The sequence below is a fragment of the Ovis aries genome, chromosome 6 (genome assembly GCF_016772045.2).
Source record: "Ovis aries strain OAR_USU_Benz2616 breed Rambouillet chromosome 6, ARS-UI_Ramb_v3.0, whole genome shotgun sequence".
NCBI classification, from domain to species: domain Eukaryota; kingdom Metazoa; phylum Chordata; class Mammalia; order Artiodactyla; family Bovidae; genus Ovis; species Ovis aries.
The window spans coordinates 110,860,571-110,882,557 of record NC_056059.1 but is presented as its reverse complement, the minus strand read 5'-3'; the positions used below and the strand labels follow the sequence as shown (position 1 = coordinate 110,882,557).

General features: G+C 33.6%; 1 protein-coding gene across 6 annotated transcripts in view; it reads right to left on the bottom strand.

Moving 5' to 3' along the window:
* CPEB2 (cytoplasmic polyadenylation element binding protein 2) overlaps positions 1 to 21,987 on the bottom strand; it is a 76,382-nt gene that overhangs the window by 17,733 nt on the left and 36,662 nt on the right. For 2 of the 6 annotated variants that reach the window (XM_027971193.3, XM_027971195.3), the window contains 3 exons: positions 20,260 to 20,310; positions 12,221 to 12,244; positions 1,552 to 1,722 (listed from right to left, as the gene is read on the bottom strand). In XM_027971193.3, coding sequence (XP_027826994.1) covers positions 1,552 to 1,722; positions 12,221 to 12,244; positions 20,260 to 20,310 — 246 coding nt within the window. The remainder of the gene's footprint in view (positions 1 to 1,551; positions 1,723 to 12,220; positions 12,245 to 20,259; positions 20,311 to 21,987) is intronic. The other 4 variants (XM_027971194.3, XM_027971197.3, XM_027971199.3 and 1 more) reach the window with 2 other exon arrangements.

The window sequence follows — 21,987 nt, the reverse complement described above, 5'->3', positions numbered from 1 at the left end:
ACATGCATTAGGAATTAATTTTAATGATTCATTCTAAAAAATCCTGTATTTTATGTTATTTTAAAAGATTTAATATTTTAAAGTACCAAATAGCCCAAGATAATATAAATATAAACCCAAAAATACAAATACTAGAAAAAATGTCTAATATCCTCATTAAAATGATACATAAAATTTAATCTACTTAGTCAAAGTAGTTTTTAAGCAGCACATTGGTTAGAATAATCAGTTCAGCATGACTTCTAAAATATTATATAATACCATATGGACACTAAGGGATTGACAGTACAGCAATTATAAATATTACTGACTTGAAAAACATGCTGACATTATATCAAATTAAAGATCCATAAAGAGATACATTACTGCTTGATAAAGTAACATATTGTAGGAAAAAAAAAGGTCTGCTGAACAAGACACATAAAGCTTTAATATTTCTAAAATATACTAGAGTCTATACATGCTTGGTAGTTTCACTGAAAGATGTACAGGTCAAATACAATGACACGTTCAAGCTTATTTATCACATGGAAACTTTTGGTACAGATTAGTATACAGAATAAGTCTGTGGATATTTGAATTATAACTGAAAAAATTCCCAAAATGTAGTAATATTTTCTCTATTATTACATTGTAAATGAGAGTGGCAGATTTCCCACAGTCTCACAAGTATTAGTTTCAGTATTTTATATTTATCTTGAAGTATCTTTCTTTAGTTATTATTACACAGGATAATTTTTACATATGCTTAATATTCTTTATAAAATCTGAATTTTCTGTTTATGTACTGTTTCCATTCCTTGTTTAGGTTGTATAGTCTCTTATCTGTTTCTAAAAGTACATTTACACTTAAGTTGAATTTTTGATTCTTATACATTAAAGTTTCATGGTTGCTGCTGCTGCTGCTAAGTCACTTCAGTTGTGTCCAACTCTGTGCGACCCCATAGACAGCAGCCCACCAGGCTCCTCCGTCCCTGGGATTCTCCAGGCAAGAACACTGGAGTGGGTGGCCATTTCCTTCTCCAATGTATGCAAGTGAAAAGTGAAAGTGAAGTCGCTCAGTCGTGTCCGACTCTTCACAACCGCATGGACTGCAGCCCACCAGGCTCCTCCGTCCATGGGATTTTCCAGGCAAGAGTACTGGAGTGGGGTGCCATTGCCTTCTCCGAAAGTTTCATGGTTGGTTACCTTTAATTCATTGTTTGTGGTGTGTGTGTGTTTGTGTGCCTGTGTGCGCATGCATTACAGTCATATGAAAAGTTTTTATGTATGGTTAAGTCACATACATACAAAAAGTTTGGTCATATGTGTCATGGTCATACAAAAAGTTTTTTAAAGTTTTAAATAAATATATAAAACAGAAAATTTAATGTATTTAAATATGTTCTATATTTTAAAAATAACTGAGACATGAACTAAAGGAAAATATGATTTATAAGCAATGCTCACAGTAACAATATGTAAAATATACAAAGTAAAGAAACAAACTTAGATCCCCATTCACACTATATTTTAGGTTTTTTTCTTTAGTATCACAAGTCATCATTTTACCTTCATCAATGTCTGGAGGAAGACCACCAACAAAAACTTTTCGAGAGAAACGTTCTATTCGCTCTCCATTCTGATGAGCTGAGTAACATGTGGGTGAATTTAAAACACCAACTTGATCATTATGCCCATCATCCAGCAAGCCATCATCTATTGGAAAGAGGGAAGAACGACCTAAAATATAAGAACAAATATAACCTGAATCTCAGATCTAAGAAAGTGATAAAAGTCAGGAATAAAAAGAGCAACAATTAAAGGCTTAAAAATGAAAGTGAAAAAATAAAAAGTGAAAGTGATATAGGTATCAAAAATTAAGGAACATTCAGATAGCTTGAAAGTTCAATTACCTGAATTCAAGAGAGACGTTGTCAGGGGAATGACTTAGAAATAAACATGGCCATATGATAACAATTATGTCATAAACAAACACTAGATCACTTTGATTTTTTTATGGAAAACAGCAAAAATCTGCTGTATGGGGATGGTTAAACTGGGTATGTAACAGGAGAAACCTTTTAGAAATTGGTGGCAGAAAGAAACGACACAGACTAATTGATAAGAAAACAACATCAACAAAACACTTGCAGACCATAGTAATGAAGGATGAAAGTACCAAATTATACTTGCATATAAGATCTTGATGTACTGCATGTGTATCAGTTACATGACAGGGTGGACAGAGATTCTGCACATGTGCAGAACAGAAGAGGCTCCCCTCCAGGACTTTGGTCCCCACCTGAGCCCACCCTTCAGGACACACACTTGTAGAGGAACAGACTACATAATTCTCTGCAGCAATCCTGATGCTAGATTCTGTGGGGATCACGATAAAAAAGTAAATAAGATGATCTTGTAAAACAGTTGCTAAAGTGCTTCAGAGGAAGTGTGCTGGAGGAAGGGAGTAACCTGGCTAATAAACAGGCAATTTCTTAAATCCCCAGGTGAAACTGGATCGCAGTTCTGGTAAAGGGGAAAATAGTGGTACTTAGGGAGTTAAGAAAAGGTAGGCTAGTAGAATATTTGTAAGAAAATGGTTTTGAATAAATTTTTCAAGTGGAAGGAGAAACATAAAAGAGAGAAGGAAAAAATGAATTTATTTAAGAAATAAGAGTCACGTTGGCTGAAACATGTTGGAAAAAAGGAAAATAAAAGCTAGAAAAGCACCCTGGGCTAGACAGAACACTTAGCCTTGAATGCCAGGCTACAGGACACATTTTATTTAGGAAGCGAAAAAACAAAAAGGAACAAACAAAAAACAACTGGATACAGGCATTCAAGCACGATGATAACTTTTCCTGTATTTTAGGAAGACTCCTCTTGGCAAATATGGTTAACGTGGTGAGAAATGAGCCAACCAGAAGTCCTTCAAAAAATTCAGGAAGGAGGTACAGTTGGAGGTACCTGAAACAGTGAAAAGCAGATGGGAAATGAAACAGGAAAAAAGAATGGAAAGGAAGAATCAAGAGGTTTTAGAATATAAGTGGTAAAAATCATTAACTGAATAAGTGTAAGGACAGTAAAGACCTGAAATTGCAACAGGAAAGGGAAATGTGTCCTAGACATGTGAAGGTTCACAAGCTTCACATCTGCGACACTCAGAAATGGGGAGCAAGGAGAAGAGTCACAGTGCTGAGAAAGCTGTCTGGGGTCAACTCTCCAGTAAAGTGGTGGGAGCTTAACGTTCTTTATAACATCACTGATAAGAACTCCAGTGAGAAATGGTAAGGAGAGCACCTCAGGAAACTTGCAAAGGAGAAATGAAAGAATTTAAAAAAGCAATGAAGGAACAATGTCAGATGTTAAGATAATGATTTGAGAACAATGACAAGTTGAAGACATGCATGATCTTTGAAGGCAGTAGCATTAGTAAAGCTGCTGGTAGAGTTTTGTGAAGTACAGACATCAAACAAGTTTATTATAGAAATAAAAAGAAAATAAGGATATAGGCAAGGTTTTTTTTTTTTTCTTTAAGATGGAGTAAAGGATTTTTTAAATGAGGAGAAAATGTATATAATCTGTACTATGTCTTAATATACACAAATTATAAATATTCAATATAAAGTGTCATTAATGTGCTATCATCTTGAAAAGTATGGTACATAATGATGCAACTGATGTAACAAAGACAACCTGAAATGTGATGGCCTGCACAGAACTGGGGTTGTTGGGCTGAGGAAAGGGTGACATGTCTGTGAGCTATAGCTAGCTAGATGTTATAAGTAAGAATTTTAATTTTATAAGATCAAAAATAGGGGGAAAGACCATATTTGGTATAGGAAAGAAATTATTCTGCATATTCAAATTTAATTTAACAAGATGTTCTGAAAATAACCATATTCACTGAGTAAGTCTATGAATATTTAACTTTCCCAATACCTTTGCTATCAGGAATAAGGACCATGAGAAACAAATGTCAATATTCCTTGCAATCAATAGAAAGAAAGCTCTTCAAAATGAAACTATTTTCCTTAAAGAGAACCTCATCAAGAACCATCACAAGTAATATTAATTATGAATAACTAGTTCAACTTTCTACAGTTGGACTTTAAATGAATAATTCTATATTTTAAGAAGAATAAGATGAGGTAGAGAAACAACATCAATATTTAGTTTTTGATTAAAACAATAAATCCAAATTTTATACTTATTTCAGACATGCCAATACTTAAACAGAAATACTGAATGCAGTGATAAAGAAAATCACTATATAAGCAACATCAGATAGCTGACCCAAATGACTTAAATTTTTTCTCTTAACTATAATATTTTAAGTATACTCATTATATACTAATGAATTTTTCTGTATTCTCCAGGCCAGAATACTGGAGTGGGCAGCCTTTCCCTTCTCCAGGGGATCTTCCCAACCCAGGGATCGAACCCAGGTCACCTGCATTGCAGGCATACTCTTTACCAGCTGAGCCACCAGGGAAGCCCTATTCTGTATTACTAACTATAGTATTCTAACTATAGATACTGTCTAAAATAAATACTGCAGTTAATATAGTAACTATCAAAGATTCAAGTGTAATCTATGTCTAAAATCTATTAGCCAAAGTTCAGATGAACAAAAGATACAATGAAAAGGCTGGGAACATGTCATATACTGGCTGTACTCATGATAATCTTTATTGCTGGGAAATCACGACCACTTTCGTTCTAGAAGCCATAAAAGCTCTAGAGTTAAATACTCATTTAAAAGAGGAGTTAACTAAACATGTATCGTCAACAAAAATACTGTTTTTCATCTTCCCAATTATCCTTCCCTGTAACTCAAATTAACAGGATTATAAAAGAAGACCACTAAATAATTATGCCTTCCATATACTTAAAAAATACTTTCTAAGAAAGAATAAAAAAGAAAATTAAAATCACCAATACTAAGTATGAAAAAGCAGACATCAATCAACACAAAATTCATGGTTTTTAACAGACTGAGGAAATTCCCATCTATTCCTAGTTTCCTTAGAGGTTTTAAAATCATGAATAGCTGCTGAATGTTATCAGATATGCTTCCTATATCTGTGGTATTTCTACTGCATGCATATATGCATGGTATTTCTAATTCCTTCTGTTTATGTGGTGAATTATAGTAACTGATTTTCAAATGTCAATCATATTTCTGGGATAAATCCCACTTAATCATGGTACATTTCCCATTTCTATAAACTTCTAGATTCAGTCTGTCAATATTTTCTTTAGAATTTTTACCTCTACTTCATGAGGGATACTAGTATATAGTTTTCTTATAATATTCTTGTCAGGTTTTAGTATCAGGGTTATAAAACAAGTTAGGAAAAGCTCTACTTACAAACACAAATGCAAGCAAATTAGCTTACACTAAGATATCTAAAATGTACAATAAAATTTTTAAAAGTAAATATGGTAGTTACAATAAATATTATAGATAGAAGCCATAAGAGATGAAAGAGAAAAATAGGACTATACAACGTTGGCCAATCACTGCCAGTGAAAGAGTGTGAGAAGGCCTTTATGTTGCCAGGCCTATTCAACAGGTCACCAAGATCTCCTTTCAACATGAAAGCAACATAACAGAATGCATATTCCTATAAACAGGACTCAAAAGTACACCTTCTCCAAAACCAGGAAATCAGCAAAGATTTTGTAGTGAGAAAAACTGCATCCACCACAAATACGAGCCTCATTTATGATGTTAATCATGATTTCATGATCTTTTGGGGCTTCCCAGGTGGCTCAGATGGTAGAGAATCTGCCTGCAAAGCAGGAGACCTGGGTTTGATTCCTGGGTCGGGAAGATCCCTTGGAGGAGGAGATGGCTTCCCACTCCAGTATTCTTGCCTGGAGAATTCCATGGACAGAGAAGTCTGGCAGAGTCCATGGAGTTGCAAAGAGTCGGGCATGACTGAGCGACTAACACATACCCATACAATCATGATTCAAATTACTCACTTTAAAGTATTAAAAAAAAATCATTAGAGAATGCATGGAACTTCTCTATATCCATATAAAAACTGCTGTTCTATACAAGCAATAATAAAAACTCTACTACGAGCATCCTAAACTGTAGATGGAACTAAAGACAATCTTACACATATGCTTGTATGACTGAGAGCTACTCCTCCACATCTGGTCCTCTTATGTGTGCAGGTGTATGTGTAGCACAACGGATACAGTTAGAGAAGTACTGGGCAATGACTAACTTTGACACTGATGGCTATTCTAATATGCCCAAAACTAATCATTATACTTGGCTTTTCAGACCATAGCCTTATTCTGGATGCCCAGAATTAAGACATTTCCCAACAAAGAAACACAGCAGGGACAGGCAGGAGAGGAAAACAAAATATTTGTGCAAAATTAAGTTAATTTATAGCTTAAAGGTAAGCATGGTTCTTTGATTTTAATGTATATCCTGTACTTTTATTTACTGACTGTTGGTTTAAAAATTAAAGCAAATGCAAAACAAAGTATTATTATTAAGAAAGAATATTCCTCCCATGCTTCAAGATCCTAGCAGCCACTCCACTGGGTTAAATGACCCACCAGTGTGATGGCATGAATTTTATTTCATATGCAAGGATTTAAAAAACTATCCAAACAACAGAAATAGGTCTGGAACTGATCTCTCTCAAGCACCACCTGTGGAATTAGATAGAATCACTATCTAGAATGTTTCTCCAAAGAACTAAGACAGGAGCTATAGTTATTACTTAAAAATGTTTTGCCCCAATAATAGGTTTGTCCTTTTCTCACAGGGAATAAAGATATTTAATTTTAAAAAAATCAGTTAAAACTTGGTACCCTATATGTCTTTGTAAACTAATTGCTAGACATAATATATTTGGGTTAAAATTGAGTTCACACTAATAAACTATAAGAAACAGAAAACAAGAAAATAATCCCATTTATAATCACATAAAAAAGAAAAAAAATCAGTGAACAAACTTAACTAAGGAGGTGAAAGACCTATACTCTAAAAACTGTAAGGTGCTAAAGAAATGCAAGATGACAGAAATAAATGGAAAAATAGACTGTTGTCATGGATTAGAAGTAATATTGTTAAAATTTCCATACTATTCAAAGCAATCTACAGATTTGATGCACTCCCTATTAAGATACTAATGACATTTTCCACATGATTAGAACAAATGATTCTAAAATTTGCACAGAACCCCAAAAAAACAAAAAACAAAACTTTGAATAGCCAAAGCAGTCTTGAGAAAGAAGAACAAAGCTTGAAGTATCAGGCTTCTTGATTTTAAACTATACAACAGAGCTAGAGTAATAAAAACAGTACGGTACTGACACAGAAAGGACACACAGATCAATCGAACAGAAAACAAAGCTCAGAAATAAACCAACATGCTTATGATCAATTAGTCTGCATGACAAAGAAGGCAAGAACACACAGGGGGAAAAGACAGTCTCTTCAAAAAACAGTGCTGGGAAAAAGGAATTACACGAAAAGAATGAAACTGGATTACTTTCTCACACCATATACAAAAAAAAAAAAAAAGTCAAAATGGATTAAAGACTTAAATATAAGACCTAAAACTCCTAGAAGAAAACATAGACAGTAAGCTCTCTGACTCTGGTTTAGGCAATATATTTCTTTGAACATGTCTCCTCAGGCAAAGGCACCAAAAGCAAAAATAAATAAATGGGACTACAGCAAATGATAAAAAGCTTTGCACAGTGAAGGAAATCAACAAAATGAAAAAGCAATCAACTGAATGGGAGATGACATCTACAGATGACAGTAAGGGGTTGATATCCAAAACACAGAAAGAACTTATACAACACAGTATCAACAACAACAAAATTTTGAAATAAGCAGAGGACCTGAATTGGCCTTTTTTTCCGGAGATGACATCCAGATGGCCAAAAGATACATAAAAAGATACTCAACATCATTAATTATTAGGCAAACCACAAAGAGATGCCAACTCACTCCTGTCAGAATGGCTATAACAAAAAGGCAAGAAATAACAAGTGTTGGCATGGACGTGAAGAAAAGGCAACTCATGAAATGTTGTTGAAATATTACTCAGCCATTAAAAAGATGAAATGTTACAATGCACACTAACACAGACGACCTAGAAGGTATTAATTACATTAAAGGAAATAAATCAAAAAAAGATACTGTATGATTTTACTTATATGCGGAATCTGAAAAACAACACGAATACACAAAACAAAACAGAAACATATTCATAGATACAAAGCATAAACTGGAGGTTGCCAGAGGGGAGGAAGGTGGAATAAACAAAATAGAAACAGGTAAAAGGAATAAAGAGGTTTAAAATTCCAGTTTATACACAGAGATGTATTGATAATAGACAGCATAGAGAATATAGCTAATAATACTGTAATAATTTTGTATGGGGACAGATGGTTACTAGACTTATCATTGTGATCATTTTCCATAAAATACTGAATTACCACACTGTACATCTAAAACTAGTGTAATACTGTATGCTGCTGGTACTTAGTTTCTAAGTCATGTCCAACTCTTGTGACCCCATGGAATGCAGCCTGCCAGACTCCTGTCCACAGGTTTTCCCAGGAAAGAATACTGGAGTGGGTTGCCATTTCCTTCTCCAATAGTACTGCATACAAATTATAATTCAATAAAAAGGTGATAAAAGTAGTTATCAAAGATGAAAATTGTCAGCCTTTATGTCATCATGAAAGGATTTGGTAGTGGTGATGTTAGGGAATATATACTTACTCTGGCTATTTTATAAGACTGTTAAAGAGTCAAATGAGTTCAAATTAAATCTAATCACAGAAAATCCTGGATCAATTTTTAAGCAATATTTTAAGTATAATGTATTATTAATACTTATTCATTATGGCACAGGAATATGAATGGCTATATACACAGTATGAATAAATCCAACCACTCTAATTAAGGCTCTGTAATTTTACTCCCTTTAAAAGTATTTCTCCCATCTTCCCATTTCATATGTAATACACTAAAATCTACCGAGTAAAGCTTTGGGCTTGCCTGCTAGAAAAGATTGCTTTGTGGTTTTTAGTTTCACTAACTAAAACAGATTCTTTATTTCTGTTATTTAACATAATTCTGTATATTTTTACTCCACTGGAATAGAGCAGCATTTTAATCCTGTCCCTATTATTGCGTTAAAAGGACAGGCTACAGTAACAGAAATATTTCAGACTGAGAGATAGTGCTTAAGTTACACTTCACACTTCTTTCACAACCTCCAAACCTACTCCAAGCTCAGACCAGTATGTTCACTCTCAGAATGAAATAAACATTGAATATATAAGATAGACATAAGAGTCTTTCTCCTTTCTAATCCTGGCCCTCAGGCAGCACTGTAGAAGAACTTTTTATGGCTCCCAGGGCACAGAAATTCATAGGAGTAGGGGCAGGATACAAATGAAAAGCAGGGGAAGAAATCTTTGCTTTTCTTAATCACTTTTAGCATATTTAAATTTTGATTATTCCTAAGGTATATTTCATATATTAGGATCCACAGGCAGTTCGGATTATATTGACATTATTAAAGATATTAAATATACACATTCATTTTGGTAGTAATTTGGTTTTTACTGCACTCAAGTGGGAAATCTTTTAAATGAAAACAGCTACTCTATGCCTGAGCTTAAAGGTGAGTCAAAGGTGACAAAAGAAAAAAATAGTTCTTCTTAAACTAGACTATAAAGTCAAAATGCTTGTGAAAATAATACTGTCCACCCACTATTCACTGGTAAACAGCAATGTCTTATTTTTTGGCAAAAACTGTATTGGCTCACTGTGACACATGCCACATCAACAGATCTGATGTGCATGAGAGTTTTCTTTTTAGAAAAGAAAAATGACTAAATAAATAAATGGACTTTCTTTGATGGACCATATCTAAAATATGAAACCCATAAAAGGAATCTTTGATAGTTAAAAGGTTATCATTGTGATACTGCTACGACATCTAGCATAGGAAGAGGAAAAAGTGAGTAGAAAATAGGAAGAAAGCCAGGCTACTTCTTGTTGAGACACTCCTTTAGTATGTGCTTTTAAAAAAAATATATTTTATTACTTACTGTGTTAAAAGTACTTTCAAACTCAAATAAGACCTCTCAATAGTTATTTCTAATGGGTATACTTTAAAAAAATTTATTGAAGTATAGTTGATTTACAATGTGTTAATTTTCTGCTGTACAGCAAAGTGACTCAGTTATATATATATGTGTGTGTGTGTATATATATATATATTTTTTTCTTTTTCATATTCTTTTCCATTCTGCTTTATCACAGTGTATTTTCATCTGACTATCAAATCTAAAATTTTAAAAGCAGACTCCTAGGAGGAACAACTAGAAAAATTACTAATGCTATACAATGTGAGAGGAAAAGTTATCCACCACCATGTCCTACCCGCTTCACTCCACCTCCTGCTAAACTAAGCCAAGTAAGTATAACAACTGTCAGCTCTGTGCTACAGAAGGCTTATACTAAAAGCCTTAAAACCAAGTGAGAGTCTTCTTTCTTCCAATGCTGGGAGGCAGCTCTGAAGTAGAAGTCTCCGTGGCTCCCAGAGGACAGAGATATTTGAGTAAGGCACAAATTTTTGCTTTTTCTTAATATAGTCACAGTCTATAATTATTAAATTAAGATAAAAGAAGATAAACAACATGATTTTCCTATACCTTGTTTCAAAGAACTTTCCAGATTATGACATTTACATTGGAATATACCAAATCAGGTGCATAAATCACACTAAGATTAAAAGATGAAATGTGTATAAAAAGACAAGAATCCTAAATTGCTCTACAGTTTCAAAAATACCTAAAGACACAGATTGGTAAATGGGCTTTTTTCAAGAGAACTAAATTTCCATATTAAAATACCACAGTGAAATAAGATAGTCCAGAGAACTGAAAATCGGTATTAAAATTTTCAATTTTTCTCCTCTTCTCAGCTGCTAGTAACAATCTCTAGAAAGTTATTCAGCTTCAGTTTTCTAAGTCATTAGTCTCTAAATCCTCTTAATTTTTTAGTTAGAAAAATGAAGAACCAAGAGATTCAGTGAAGCATTTCAAGAAACTAGATTCTGAAAATGAAGTTAAATTCAGACAACGTTGAAATACGAAACTGGAAATACTACTGACATGTATAAAATACTAGTTTCTGTCGTCAGTGGTGACAGTTTTGCATGTTTGTTTTCAAAGTCACACACTCATGACTAGATAAAAAGAATCTGAAGCACTGGCACACATACATAAAATTTATCAAGAGGCACTGTTCTTACTATCCATGCTCCATGGCTCAAGGAAGAGTTTACAAGCTAAGGAAAATCCTTTTACATGAGTACTATGGTTACTGGCACTTACAACAACCACATAAGTAGTATGGCTATTCATCACTTAGAGGATAATCTAGTGTAAAGTTACTTTTGCTTCTTCTCATCCCATCAACTTTTCTTCCTATCAATTTCTGCACATGAAAAAGAAAAGCAAAGTTTAAGCCACAGAAAATGTTAGCTGCTTTCCTAGGAAGCTGAACAAAGCAGCGCTGCATAGTCCTAGTCTTTTCCTTAAGAAAACAAGAACCCAAAGGGGAAGACTCTCGTGCAAGAGAGAAAGTGTGTGTGTGAGAGAGAGACAGAGAGAGAGAAAGTGCACGTGCGTGTGGTATTAAGACAGAAAGAAAGGATTATTTTAAGACATAGAGAAATATGAGCAACATGATTTCTATATGTCAGTGTTAATAGTAATCTGTTTGGTATTTGGCATGTTCAACTGGATCAAACATAAAACTAATAAACTAGAGCTATAAATTGTATACCATAGATAAGACAATCAGTTATAGATTGGGAGAGCAGAAAATTCATATTGCATGTCGCCTTCAGTGGTATATATTAAACACATCTCTTAAAACACTATAAACAGAGGGTTTATTTTAAAAGATACACAAATGACTTTAAAAAGTTAAAATCTAGACATTCATAATGGAAAAATTTATTAAATAACCATATTAGTATGAAAATGTACCTTAAAGGTTAAGATATTTAGGGTTCAAAACTTGGACAAGTAAGTGTGCAAATCAAAACACAATTTTTCAGTGAGTTTCCAGACATTGCATAATAAATTTGGGATAATTACAACATTGATCAGTAAAACCCAATTAGAAACAGTTATACCATAGCAAACAGAAATGAATTACCTCGTCTTCGCCCATAACTCCTCGCTGCATGTAAACAAAGGACAAATTGTAAAATGTCAGAACTAAAAATAAGCCCACATAAACAAACATTTGTGACATGGAAAGCTATGTGGGCATCTGGAAATTAGAACTACTTTGTCTTAAGAGCTACCTCAATATCATCACACAACATGTGCATGGTATTTTAATATTTACAAAGCACTCTTTTATGTCCCATCTGAACCATATAAAAACTGTGAAATTAACTGGAAATACAAAATTTATTCTCAATTATTTTTAAACTCATGAATAAATATTTCTTTCATCTAACTGGGAAAGGAATATGTAACACTTTATGGTTAAATAGCATCCTAAATATTTTTCCCAATGAATGGAGACAACTTGAATTGAATCCTTACTTTTCTACTTATTATAAAAAATGATACAGCATATAATGTCCAACTAGTAATTCAGGTCAACATCCCTTTTTACGCAAAGCCCTGCATGGAAAAATAACTGGAAGACACAGAAGAGTGAAAAGCTAAAACAATACTGAACTGGTCCGCTGAAGTCTACAGAGCTTAGACAGACAGAATACAAGACTCATGTTCAAACTTGCTTAAGTGAGGAAATGATCAATGACAGACTAACAGTGCTTTCAGTCTTTTTTGGTACATTTTATAACAGCTAAGTGTTTATTGTCTCCATATCTGGAGTAAGAGGGATTCTGATACAAACTATTATTAGTATCTTCAAAGAATAGTACATATGCTAAACCTTTAAAAGGGTAAAGCAGAAAGTATTTCAACCTATGTTACTAGCAGTTTACAGATTCCTCATGGAGAAAAAAACACTGCAATTTATTTTTCATAAGAGTACCAGTTTGATAAAATCTACAACTTGTTTTTAAATAACTTAGCTCCCAAATCTGAGTATACTATGAGTATTTCTACTCTACAATTAGCAGTAAACCAAAAATGACTGTCAAAATCAAGATCTTAATTCATATTCATCGATTTTTTTAAGTCTGGGAAAAATCTGTTATTGAAAAATTTCAAGTCAAAATATGTATTAAAGGTTGTCAGAAATGTAGTCTCTCCAAAGGTATGAAATTTAAAGATCAAAGGAAAACATTTTACATCATTAAACACATTCTATTGTAGAGATTTTACAAAATTAAAAAAAAATTATACTAAGGCTTTAATATAAAGAAGTGTGTCTACAGGGTGGGGATACAGTCTTAGTTCCCCTATAATAAACAGGGGAGAACCAAACTTGACAAGTCTTAATTGCTTTTATTTCAAGAAATAAGCCAGTAAATGTAAGGTTTGTATTAGTCTTTTATATAAAGTAACTTCATTAACATCCTGCATTTTACTGTCTTTAGTTATGTATACTGTATGTACAGACTGTTGTCTTCTCTTATATAAATGCAGACTTAACCTGTCCTTGAGTTCCAGTTACCTCAAAACCTGGCAGATTTACCTCACCTATATACACATTTATATATAGCTTACCTCTGCATGTGTTTATGTGTATATACAGATTATATTAATATATAGCTTAACTGATCTATATATTAGTTTAGGGTGGAGGTAGTGTTGGAAGTGGCATTTGGAATTTTGTCATCTAGGTCTTCTGAGACATATACAGGGTTTCAAACAGACTGACGGTCAACTATGGAAAATCAGACACTAGGAATTATAAAAGGAGTTATCAAGAACAGGCTATGGAAGGATGAATTCCCTGAAGTCTTTATAATTGTATTCAGCATCAAAGTGGTCAATAGGAACCAAAGCACTTCACAAAAGTTGGGCTTCCTGCTTATCTAAAGGCATTAATCTAATATAAATTTGCTTTGTGGAATTTCATTCATGGTTGTAGAGGGTCAAATATTCAAAAGAAAATAAAACTTTTCATCAAATTTAAAGTCATATTATAAAATTATGGTTAAGTAATAATGTACACACTCCAGGAGATAGTGAAGGACAGGGAAGCCTGGTGCACTCCAGTCCATGGGTCACAAAGAGTCGGACATGACTTAGCAACTGTATGACAATTCATGATCTATAGAGAAAATTAATGACATCATAACCAGTTTATGGTCTTAGCTTTTATGTTCTTAGCTGAGGCTAGTCAACATTAAAACAGTGAAAATATGTACAAATGTTCACAGCATATTAGGTTTCATTTCATTTCTAGGCTTGAACACATTACTTAGAAAGTTTCTCCAACTATCTCATACCTGAGGAATTTTAGAATCCTGTAAAGAGCTATTACCCTTATTTCTTGGACAACTCTCAGATTCCAAGTCTCTACATTACCAAAAATAGAACTGACTGCAGATGAAGCTAAACCACGTGAAACATTCCCTATTCCCTGTCATGGAAATAACGAATCTCCTACCATTATGCTAAACAATGGTGTGTGTACTCAACTTTCCTACTAGTATTTCTATGTGAATTTCATGGGTATGTTCCACTGTCACCAAATCAGAATTATCAGAAATCCTCAGTGAGAAAAGAAAACCATTACATGTCTAGTAATCATTCTGTTTTAATTAAAACAGACTTTTTTAAGCAGTATGCCCCTCCCAAACTCATTTAGAATATGATTTAGAGAAAAAAAAAGCAAATAATTTGTAGTATAAAAACACTGTACTTAGAGTATTAAATTTCAGGTACATAGATTTATAAAGCATCATAAAAAGTGAGGAACTGGCTGTTTAACATACATGTATATATATATATATATATATATGTATATATGTATGTATGTGTGTGTGTTAAAATATACATTATAGGCACACACATATATATTTCTTTGTTTTCAATGAAGGTAATAAGGACGTGAGAAAAGCCTGAAGATCCTTCCTATACAAGGGATGTTACAGTTTGGTCCTGGTTACCAATAATGTTTAGATTCTAACCTGCAGCTACTTAGAAAGAAACAGGATAATTCTAACCTTCTCCTTAGGACCTTTGTGCCCTTAGGTATTTACCCTCAGCAACAGTCTGTGGTACCTGAATTACTGCAACTGGAGGAAGGGACAGGTAAACATACCAAATCAGCTGAAATATATTTAAAGGTTAACATTTTCTTGGTGTGAAGCTAAAGACATGTTTTGTTCTAAAAGAGCCAAAACCAAGGGGAGAAATATTCCCCCCCCAACCACAATCCTTTTCAAGATCCAAAATAAATCTATGATCTACTTCACTTCTATCAGCATCAAAAAAGAACTGATTGCATACTCAAGTTTCCTATTTTCATGACTGAATATACTTAAGACAATTTCATTACTGAGTACATTTTCTTAATTAAAAGATACACATTATTTCTTCCTAAAATAGAGCAAGCTCTTGATTACAAACATGACTGTATGTGGTTAATCACAACAAATCTGAATTACAAACCAGCTTGCTACCCACTCCCCACACTTCTGGTCTGTTCCCCTTTTGAAAAATTGCATGTACTAATAAAAATGTAAGCTATTTTTCTTGGGAGACATGGGAACGGAGTACAGTAATAGAAACAAATACTCCAATGATGCACCATTTTGTATTACTCCTAGAAAAGATTTTTTTTTTACTATTATTAAAAATGTAAGATTTATACACTTAGAAATACAAACATTAAAGCTGTCATGCTAACATCAGCCACTAAAACCTTTGGTTTTTAGACAATCTACCCATTGCTATATAATGCAACTTCCCTAAGGTACTTCTAGATGTTAAAGCTGGACTCTTCTACAATATCTGAATTATTCAACAGTGGCAGTGTTCACTAGTTAACTGGATTTTTAACTGAATTGAGGAACATGGTCTATTGTAGGAGCCTATTTGCAGTTATATTTCAATGACATTTTTTACTGTTAAAATCTGTTAAAAAAAAAAAAAAAACAAAAGAAATCTAAAGAACAACGTCACAAGACATACAGGTATGGGACTATAACTTTTTCTATATCTGAGCAAACAGAGGCTCAGAGTTATGGATTTGCCAGGGGTACTTCAGAGTTTCACCTATTTTGACCAACTTCCTGACCTTTACTCCAGTCCCTGTTTATCCTTTATTATCCCTTACTTAAAAGGAGTATTTACATGTTTAGCTATCATGCTAATTACTCAAGAAGGTAGAATCACAAAACATTTACATTGTCTGCCTTATCTTCATAACCCCTAGACCTGAGTTTATATACTATCTTTTAATGGACTCAAACCTAGCACCACTAGAATATTACAGATTTCTGCTAGTCCTGTATTAGCTAAGGAATGATCTTAAGCTGTCATCAGTTCAGTTCAGTTCAGTTGCTCAGTCGTGTCCCACTCTTTGCGACCCCATGAATCGCAGCATGCCAGGCCTCCCTGTCCATCACCAACTCCTGGAGTTCAGACTCACATCCATCGAGTCTGTGATGCCATCCAGCCATCTCATCCTGGGTCGTCCCCTTCTCCTCCTGCCCCCAATCCCTCCCAGCATCAGTCTTTTCCAATGAGTCAACTCTTCACATGAGGTGGCCAAAGTACTGGAGCTTCAGCTTTAGCATCATTCCTTCCAAAGAAATCCCAGGGTTGATCTCCTTCAGAATGGACTGGTTGGATCTCCTTGCAGTCCAAGGGACTCTCAAGAGTCTTCTCCAACACCATAGTTCAAACGCATCAATTCTTCGGTGCTCAGCCTTCTTCACAGTCCAACTCTCACATCCATACATGACCACAGGAAAAACCATAGCCTTGACTAGACGGACCTTAGTTGGCATAGTAATGTCTCTGCTTTTGAATATACTATCTAGGTTGGTCATAAATTTTCTTCCAAGGAGTAAGCGTCTTTTAATTTTATGGCTGGATGAAACTGTAATAGGACTGTGTTTATTTTAATGAGTATTTGTGCACCATCAAAAGTCATCTTGGGTGCCACAAAGGGTAAGTGTACCACACTTGAGAAACACTGCTTAAGGAATCATTTTACTTTTATTGACTCCAACTTTGAGCATCTTCCAAATGGTTCTAGTCAGGGTTTCTGAAGTAACGTATGTCTTTGTCCACTATAAATAACTTCCTTCAAACACTTAAAAATTCCAGTTATGTCTTCTCTTAATTTTATATTCCCCAAACAGATCCAGCTTCTTCATTTACGCACAAGACACGATTTTTACTCTTTCAAAGTCATTTTGTCACTGTTCATCACCCATTACCACAACTGACTTTTACTGTCAGGAACTGTTCTAAATACTTCATGTGAATTAAATCACTCACTTCTTACAAGATCCTTCTAAAGCAGGCAGAATGCTGTCTCTTTTACACGTGAGGACTCAAGACACAAAGGGAAGTTAGGTAAACTGCCCAAGGTCACACAGTTAGAAAATAGCAAACTTGGGTTTAAACTCAGATAACCTGGCTCCAGAGTCTGTAATTCCAACCACTGCCAACTACTGCTAAACCACCGCATGGAAGAAATACTGATGTAGAATTTATTACCAATATTGATTTTAAAGGTCAATAATATCAGCTATGCTTGTTGGTTAAATAATATTACTAAATCAGTTGCCTAATGGTGAATTAAATTCGTGACAAACTAAAAAGAGCAACAATTTAAAAAGCAGGCCTATGTACTGAGATGCTATAATTTCTTTAATCAATCAATAACATTTTATAATAACTCAGTGTAGGCAGAAGTTTGATATTAATATCACCTAATTCTCACTTATCCCTTCAATAGCCTTGACATCTACAAATAACCCTACAATCTTAACATTTAATACCTTCTTACCCTACAAATATACCCTATTTTCTGCTTTTGCTTTTCCTCTTAACCAAGGATCCCAGATAAGCAAAGTTTTTTTTTTCCCCCTCTCTGGATCCAGTTGTTTCTACTAGCCTAGACATTTCTAATGTCTTAGATTCATCACCATTTTTCTCCCCTAGTCCCTTGTCAGAAGTTCAGAATTTCCAGGATGGCTTACTGTACTGAGTATGTACTATAACCCTAAAATGGAATTCTGTAAAGGATGCTAACATAAAAAATAAAAACAGATTTGTCTACAAGATGTAACTCCTGCCTGCCTTAATTTTATTATTCTCCAAACAAATCAACTCTTTCAACTATTCACAAGGACATGATTTTTACTCTTCCAAAGTCATTTTTGAAAATATATATTTAATAAAATATGACTAGGTCTACTATATGATGTAACACTCAACATCTAGATTATTTATAAAGGTTTTAGACAACTGAAGAAGTAAATCAGTTTAATAATGTTTAGTGCAATCAAAAGTATAAAGTATAAAAACAGTGTGGCTACTAAGCTCTGCTCACATAGAACCAGCACATTCTATTGTGATTACGATATACTTCTGAATCATTCTATTTTACTATGTATTCAGCAGTCTAAGAACATCTGTGAATGATCTAACAAATTATCTCATACAGCACTTTCCTTCAGATAGATTTTAACAGAATACGTGAAACATATGCAAATTCACTTTTCAACTGAATAGCTTTTCTTAGAAGTTAAAAATAGAAATGTGAATGACCTTTATTTACCAAACAGACTGTTCCAAAAGAAAAGAATTTAAGGAAGTCAGTATCAGCATATTAAAAATGTATTATCTAAAGTTATTATTTTATAAATCAAGCCATAAAAGTAATAAAGATTATGATTTATTTTCTGTTTTGTAAACTCAATTTCAACAATATAATTTTCAATCACAGATTTAGAATTCAGAGACCAGCTGCTTAAATGATGATATGGTTTGGTAATTCCACAGTAGAAAAAAGGTCCCATGAAGAAGTCCTGGAATGTAATTTCTAGTGCCTTTCTGGTCAAAGTCTATGGACTGTTAGACCTCTGTAAGGCCTGGCGTGAACATGACCTCAGTCTAGAGTGCAGAGTCTGTTAATACTGTGACAATTCTACTTCTAACCATCCTAGAAGATCCTCAGGAATAAATAAACCAGTGATTAGACTAGGCTAGCATGTGGTAGGTGCTCAGTACAGAAGGGTCAAATGTTGAACAAATCAATCTGTCACCTCACTTAACGCTTTGCTTTTTCAATTCTTCTTTTATTCCCTAGTCCTATCTACTTTGACTATCTCCTAGGTAGCCTAGACTTTCTTCCTATCTTTCCATCTTTACTTAATATTAATTTTTACTTAACACTAGAGTTCACATGGTCTAGCTTCACACTGGCCGTTTTCTCACTCTTTGTTTCTCAACTTCATTGCCAACTGTTTTCAGCAAAGCTTTAGTTGAAGAAGTGTCAAGCCACTCTAGCAATTAATTACGTATTTTAAGGAAGTCCTATACTATCTTTACCATTCCTTCTTCATCCTTCTTCCCTCTTCTCAGACCTGCCCCCTGAACATACTCTACAATAAATAAGTGTTGTTTAAAATTAAAAAACAAATAAATAAAAGCAACCTTTGCGAAGGGTATTTTAATCCTGCCATGTCTACTCCAAAGTCATGGAAGTACTAGGTACTGTGACTCCAAATACAATATTTGTCCAACAGAAAGAAAACAACTTTAATGAAAGTCTATTTATTCTTTTTCATGAGAGTAAAATTTACTGTGTAAACTTTCTAACTAGAATAAATTAAGTATGACTACCATATTCAGAGAATCACCAGTATATTTCCTAGTCGAACATAAACACAAGTGTTATAAGATATAATAACAGGTTCTACACACTTTGTAAATAGCATCTCATTTAATTCTCATAATGAACTTTGAGACTGCTATTCCCATTTCACAGATGGGAAGCTAAGGCTCATGGAAGTTACTTGACAAGTTAATACAATAAACTGGAAAGCTGATATTCAAACTCAGGACTGCCTCTGTAGTCACAGTCATTGAATTAAATCATGCTGTCACAAATATACTTCAATGGCTGCTTTGCCAGTGAGAATATGCTCAAACTCCTAATTCTATTTTCTATACAGGAAGAGTTGCAGCTTCATTTTTATACTTATAAAATGATTAACTTGTATGTATGGGGAAGGTTTAGAGAAACATGTATTCGGTCATCAATTGAAAACATAAAATGTTTTTATAAAAACTTACCATTTAACATCAATAGATTGTCAGTTCCTGGATGTGGATAGCTCAATCGACCTTTAAAAAGATGGGAAAGGGAAGTTTGAAGATTATGGAGCTATTTGAAAACCAAAAAAAAAAAAAAAAAAGGAAGGGGAGTAAGGAGAAGAAATTTACTGAGCACAGTACAGTTCTTCAGGAATAAAAAATTAATGTTTAGTTAAAAGTGTATTAATTGAAACTATCTTTGGAAGTTGCAAACAGTGAACTTTTAGCTCTCAGAATATAAAAGCACAATGTGATTTGGGAGCACCCCTTATAGAATCAAGATTTCTTTTTTTGGAATGTAAAAACAATGTAGGTATCCTAGTCTTTCAAACTTAATATAGGATGTGAAAATTAAAAAAAAAAATCTCAAATCTGTTTGTAATTCTCTCTCTATAGACCTATTTTTCCAAAAATCATATTTGAAGGACAGAAACTTATATTCTTAAAAAAACACAACAAAATAGCAAAAAAAAAAAGAGCCACAAAAACTCTTCTCAACTTGCTCTTGAATTCAATATGATTTTATAAGCTGAATTTAAATAAAGCTTAATAAAAACATTTTAAAGGTTTTACTATAAATAACATTGGAAATTTAATACTGTTTGATATTGTTCAATGTTTATAAATGGGACAAAAATAAAAACATAAAAAATGAAAATATTAAAGCTTAGGAGCATAATACTTCTTTTTGAGTCATCCTTCACTAGGGAATTTTGCATTTAGAAAAATACAGAAGGGACAACTACTATATACTTCTGTGGAAGAGAAAAAAGTTGTACATGAACAACTGCTGCAGTTTTACATAATAACATTTATTTCATTAAATCCCAATAGTGAGGATGATCATTTGTTTGTAGTCCATGAAAATACAAGATTTTCCTCAAATGACTGAATCTCTGATAGACTATTAGAAAGGTACATTAAAATCTGCTTAGAAAACTTTGAAAAATTAAATATCTGTGAGATTGCATTTTAGCAACTTTTAGCACAGCCCTTGAAAAAGACACTACAACAGAGTGCAGTGTATTGATACCAGAGGGAGAAACCAATGACTGTCAGTGAGCCTGGCACGATTTGTAAGGAGTGCAGAGTAACTGCATCTGCCTTTACCACCTCAGCAAGTACTTTATACACTAAGGGTCCTCTCCAAAATATCCCACACAAAACAGATATTTTCTACTGGCTTTAAATTATGAAGTTAAAGAATTTTATCATCTCCAATGCAAGAGCAAGTGGCAAAGGTAATCCAATTTTGACATTAAAACATATAAGCAGATATATACGTGTATATATATACATATATATCTATACATACACACACACATGTCATCTGAGTTCTAATTTAACTACACACTTCGTTTTCACACTGAACTTAAACTAAACGTTTCTGACCTTCAAAGGACAATTTACCAGCCCTTACTGACTCCTAAGTTTCATGCAGCATGACATTAGTTAACAGAATGCCATACAAATAAGTTCATTGCTGTGATACTTTAGTATGGAGTGAGAAACAGAAGAGCAAGTACAAAGGGCATAAGATAGAAAGAGTTAGGAAGCAGCTCTCTTGAACTGGATATTTCAACAGTGTGGAACATTACTTTGAAGGATCATAGTTTATTTTGGAAATATGCCTATTTCTAAACATCTTGTTGCAGATGACCAAATTTAGAGAACAATTTAAGGCTACAAAAAAAAAAAAAAAAAATC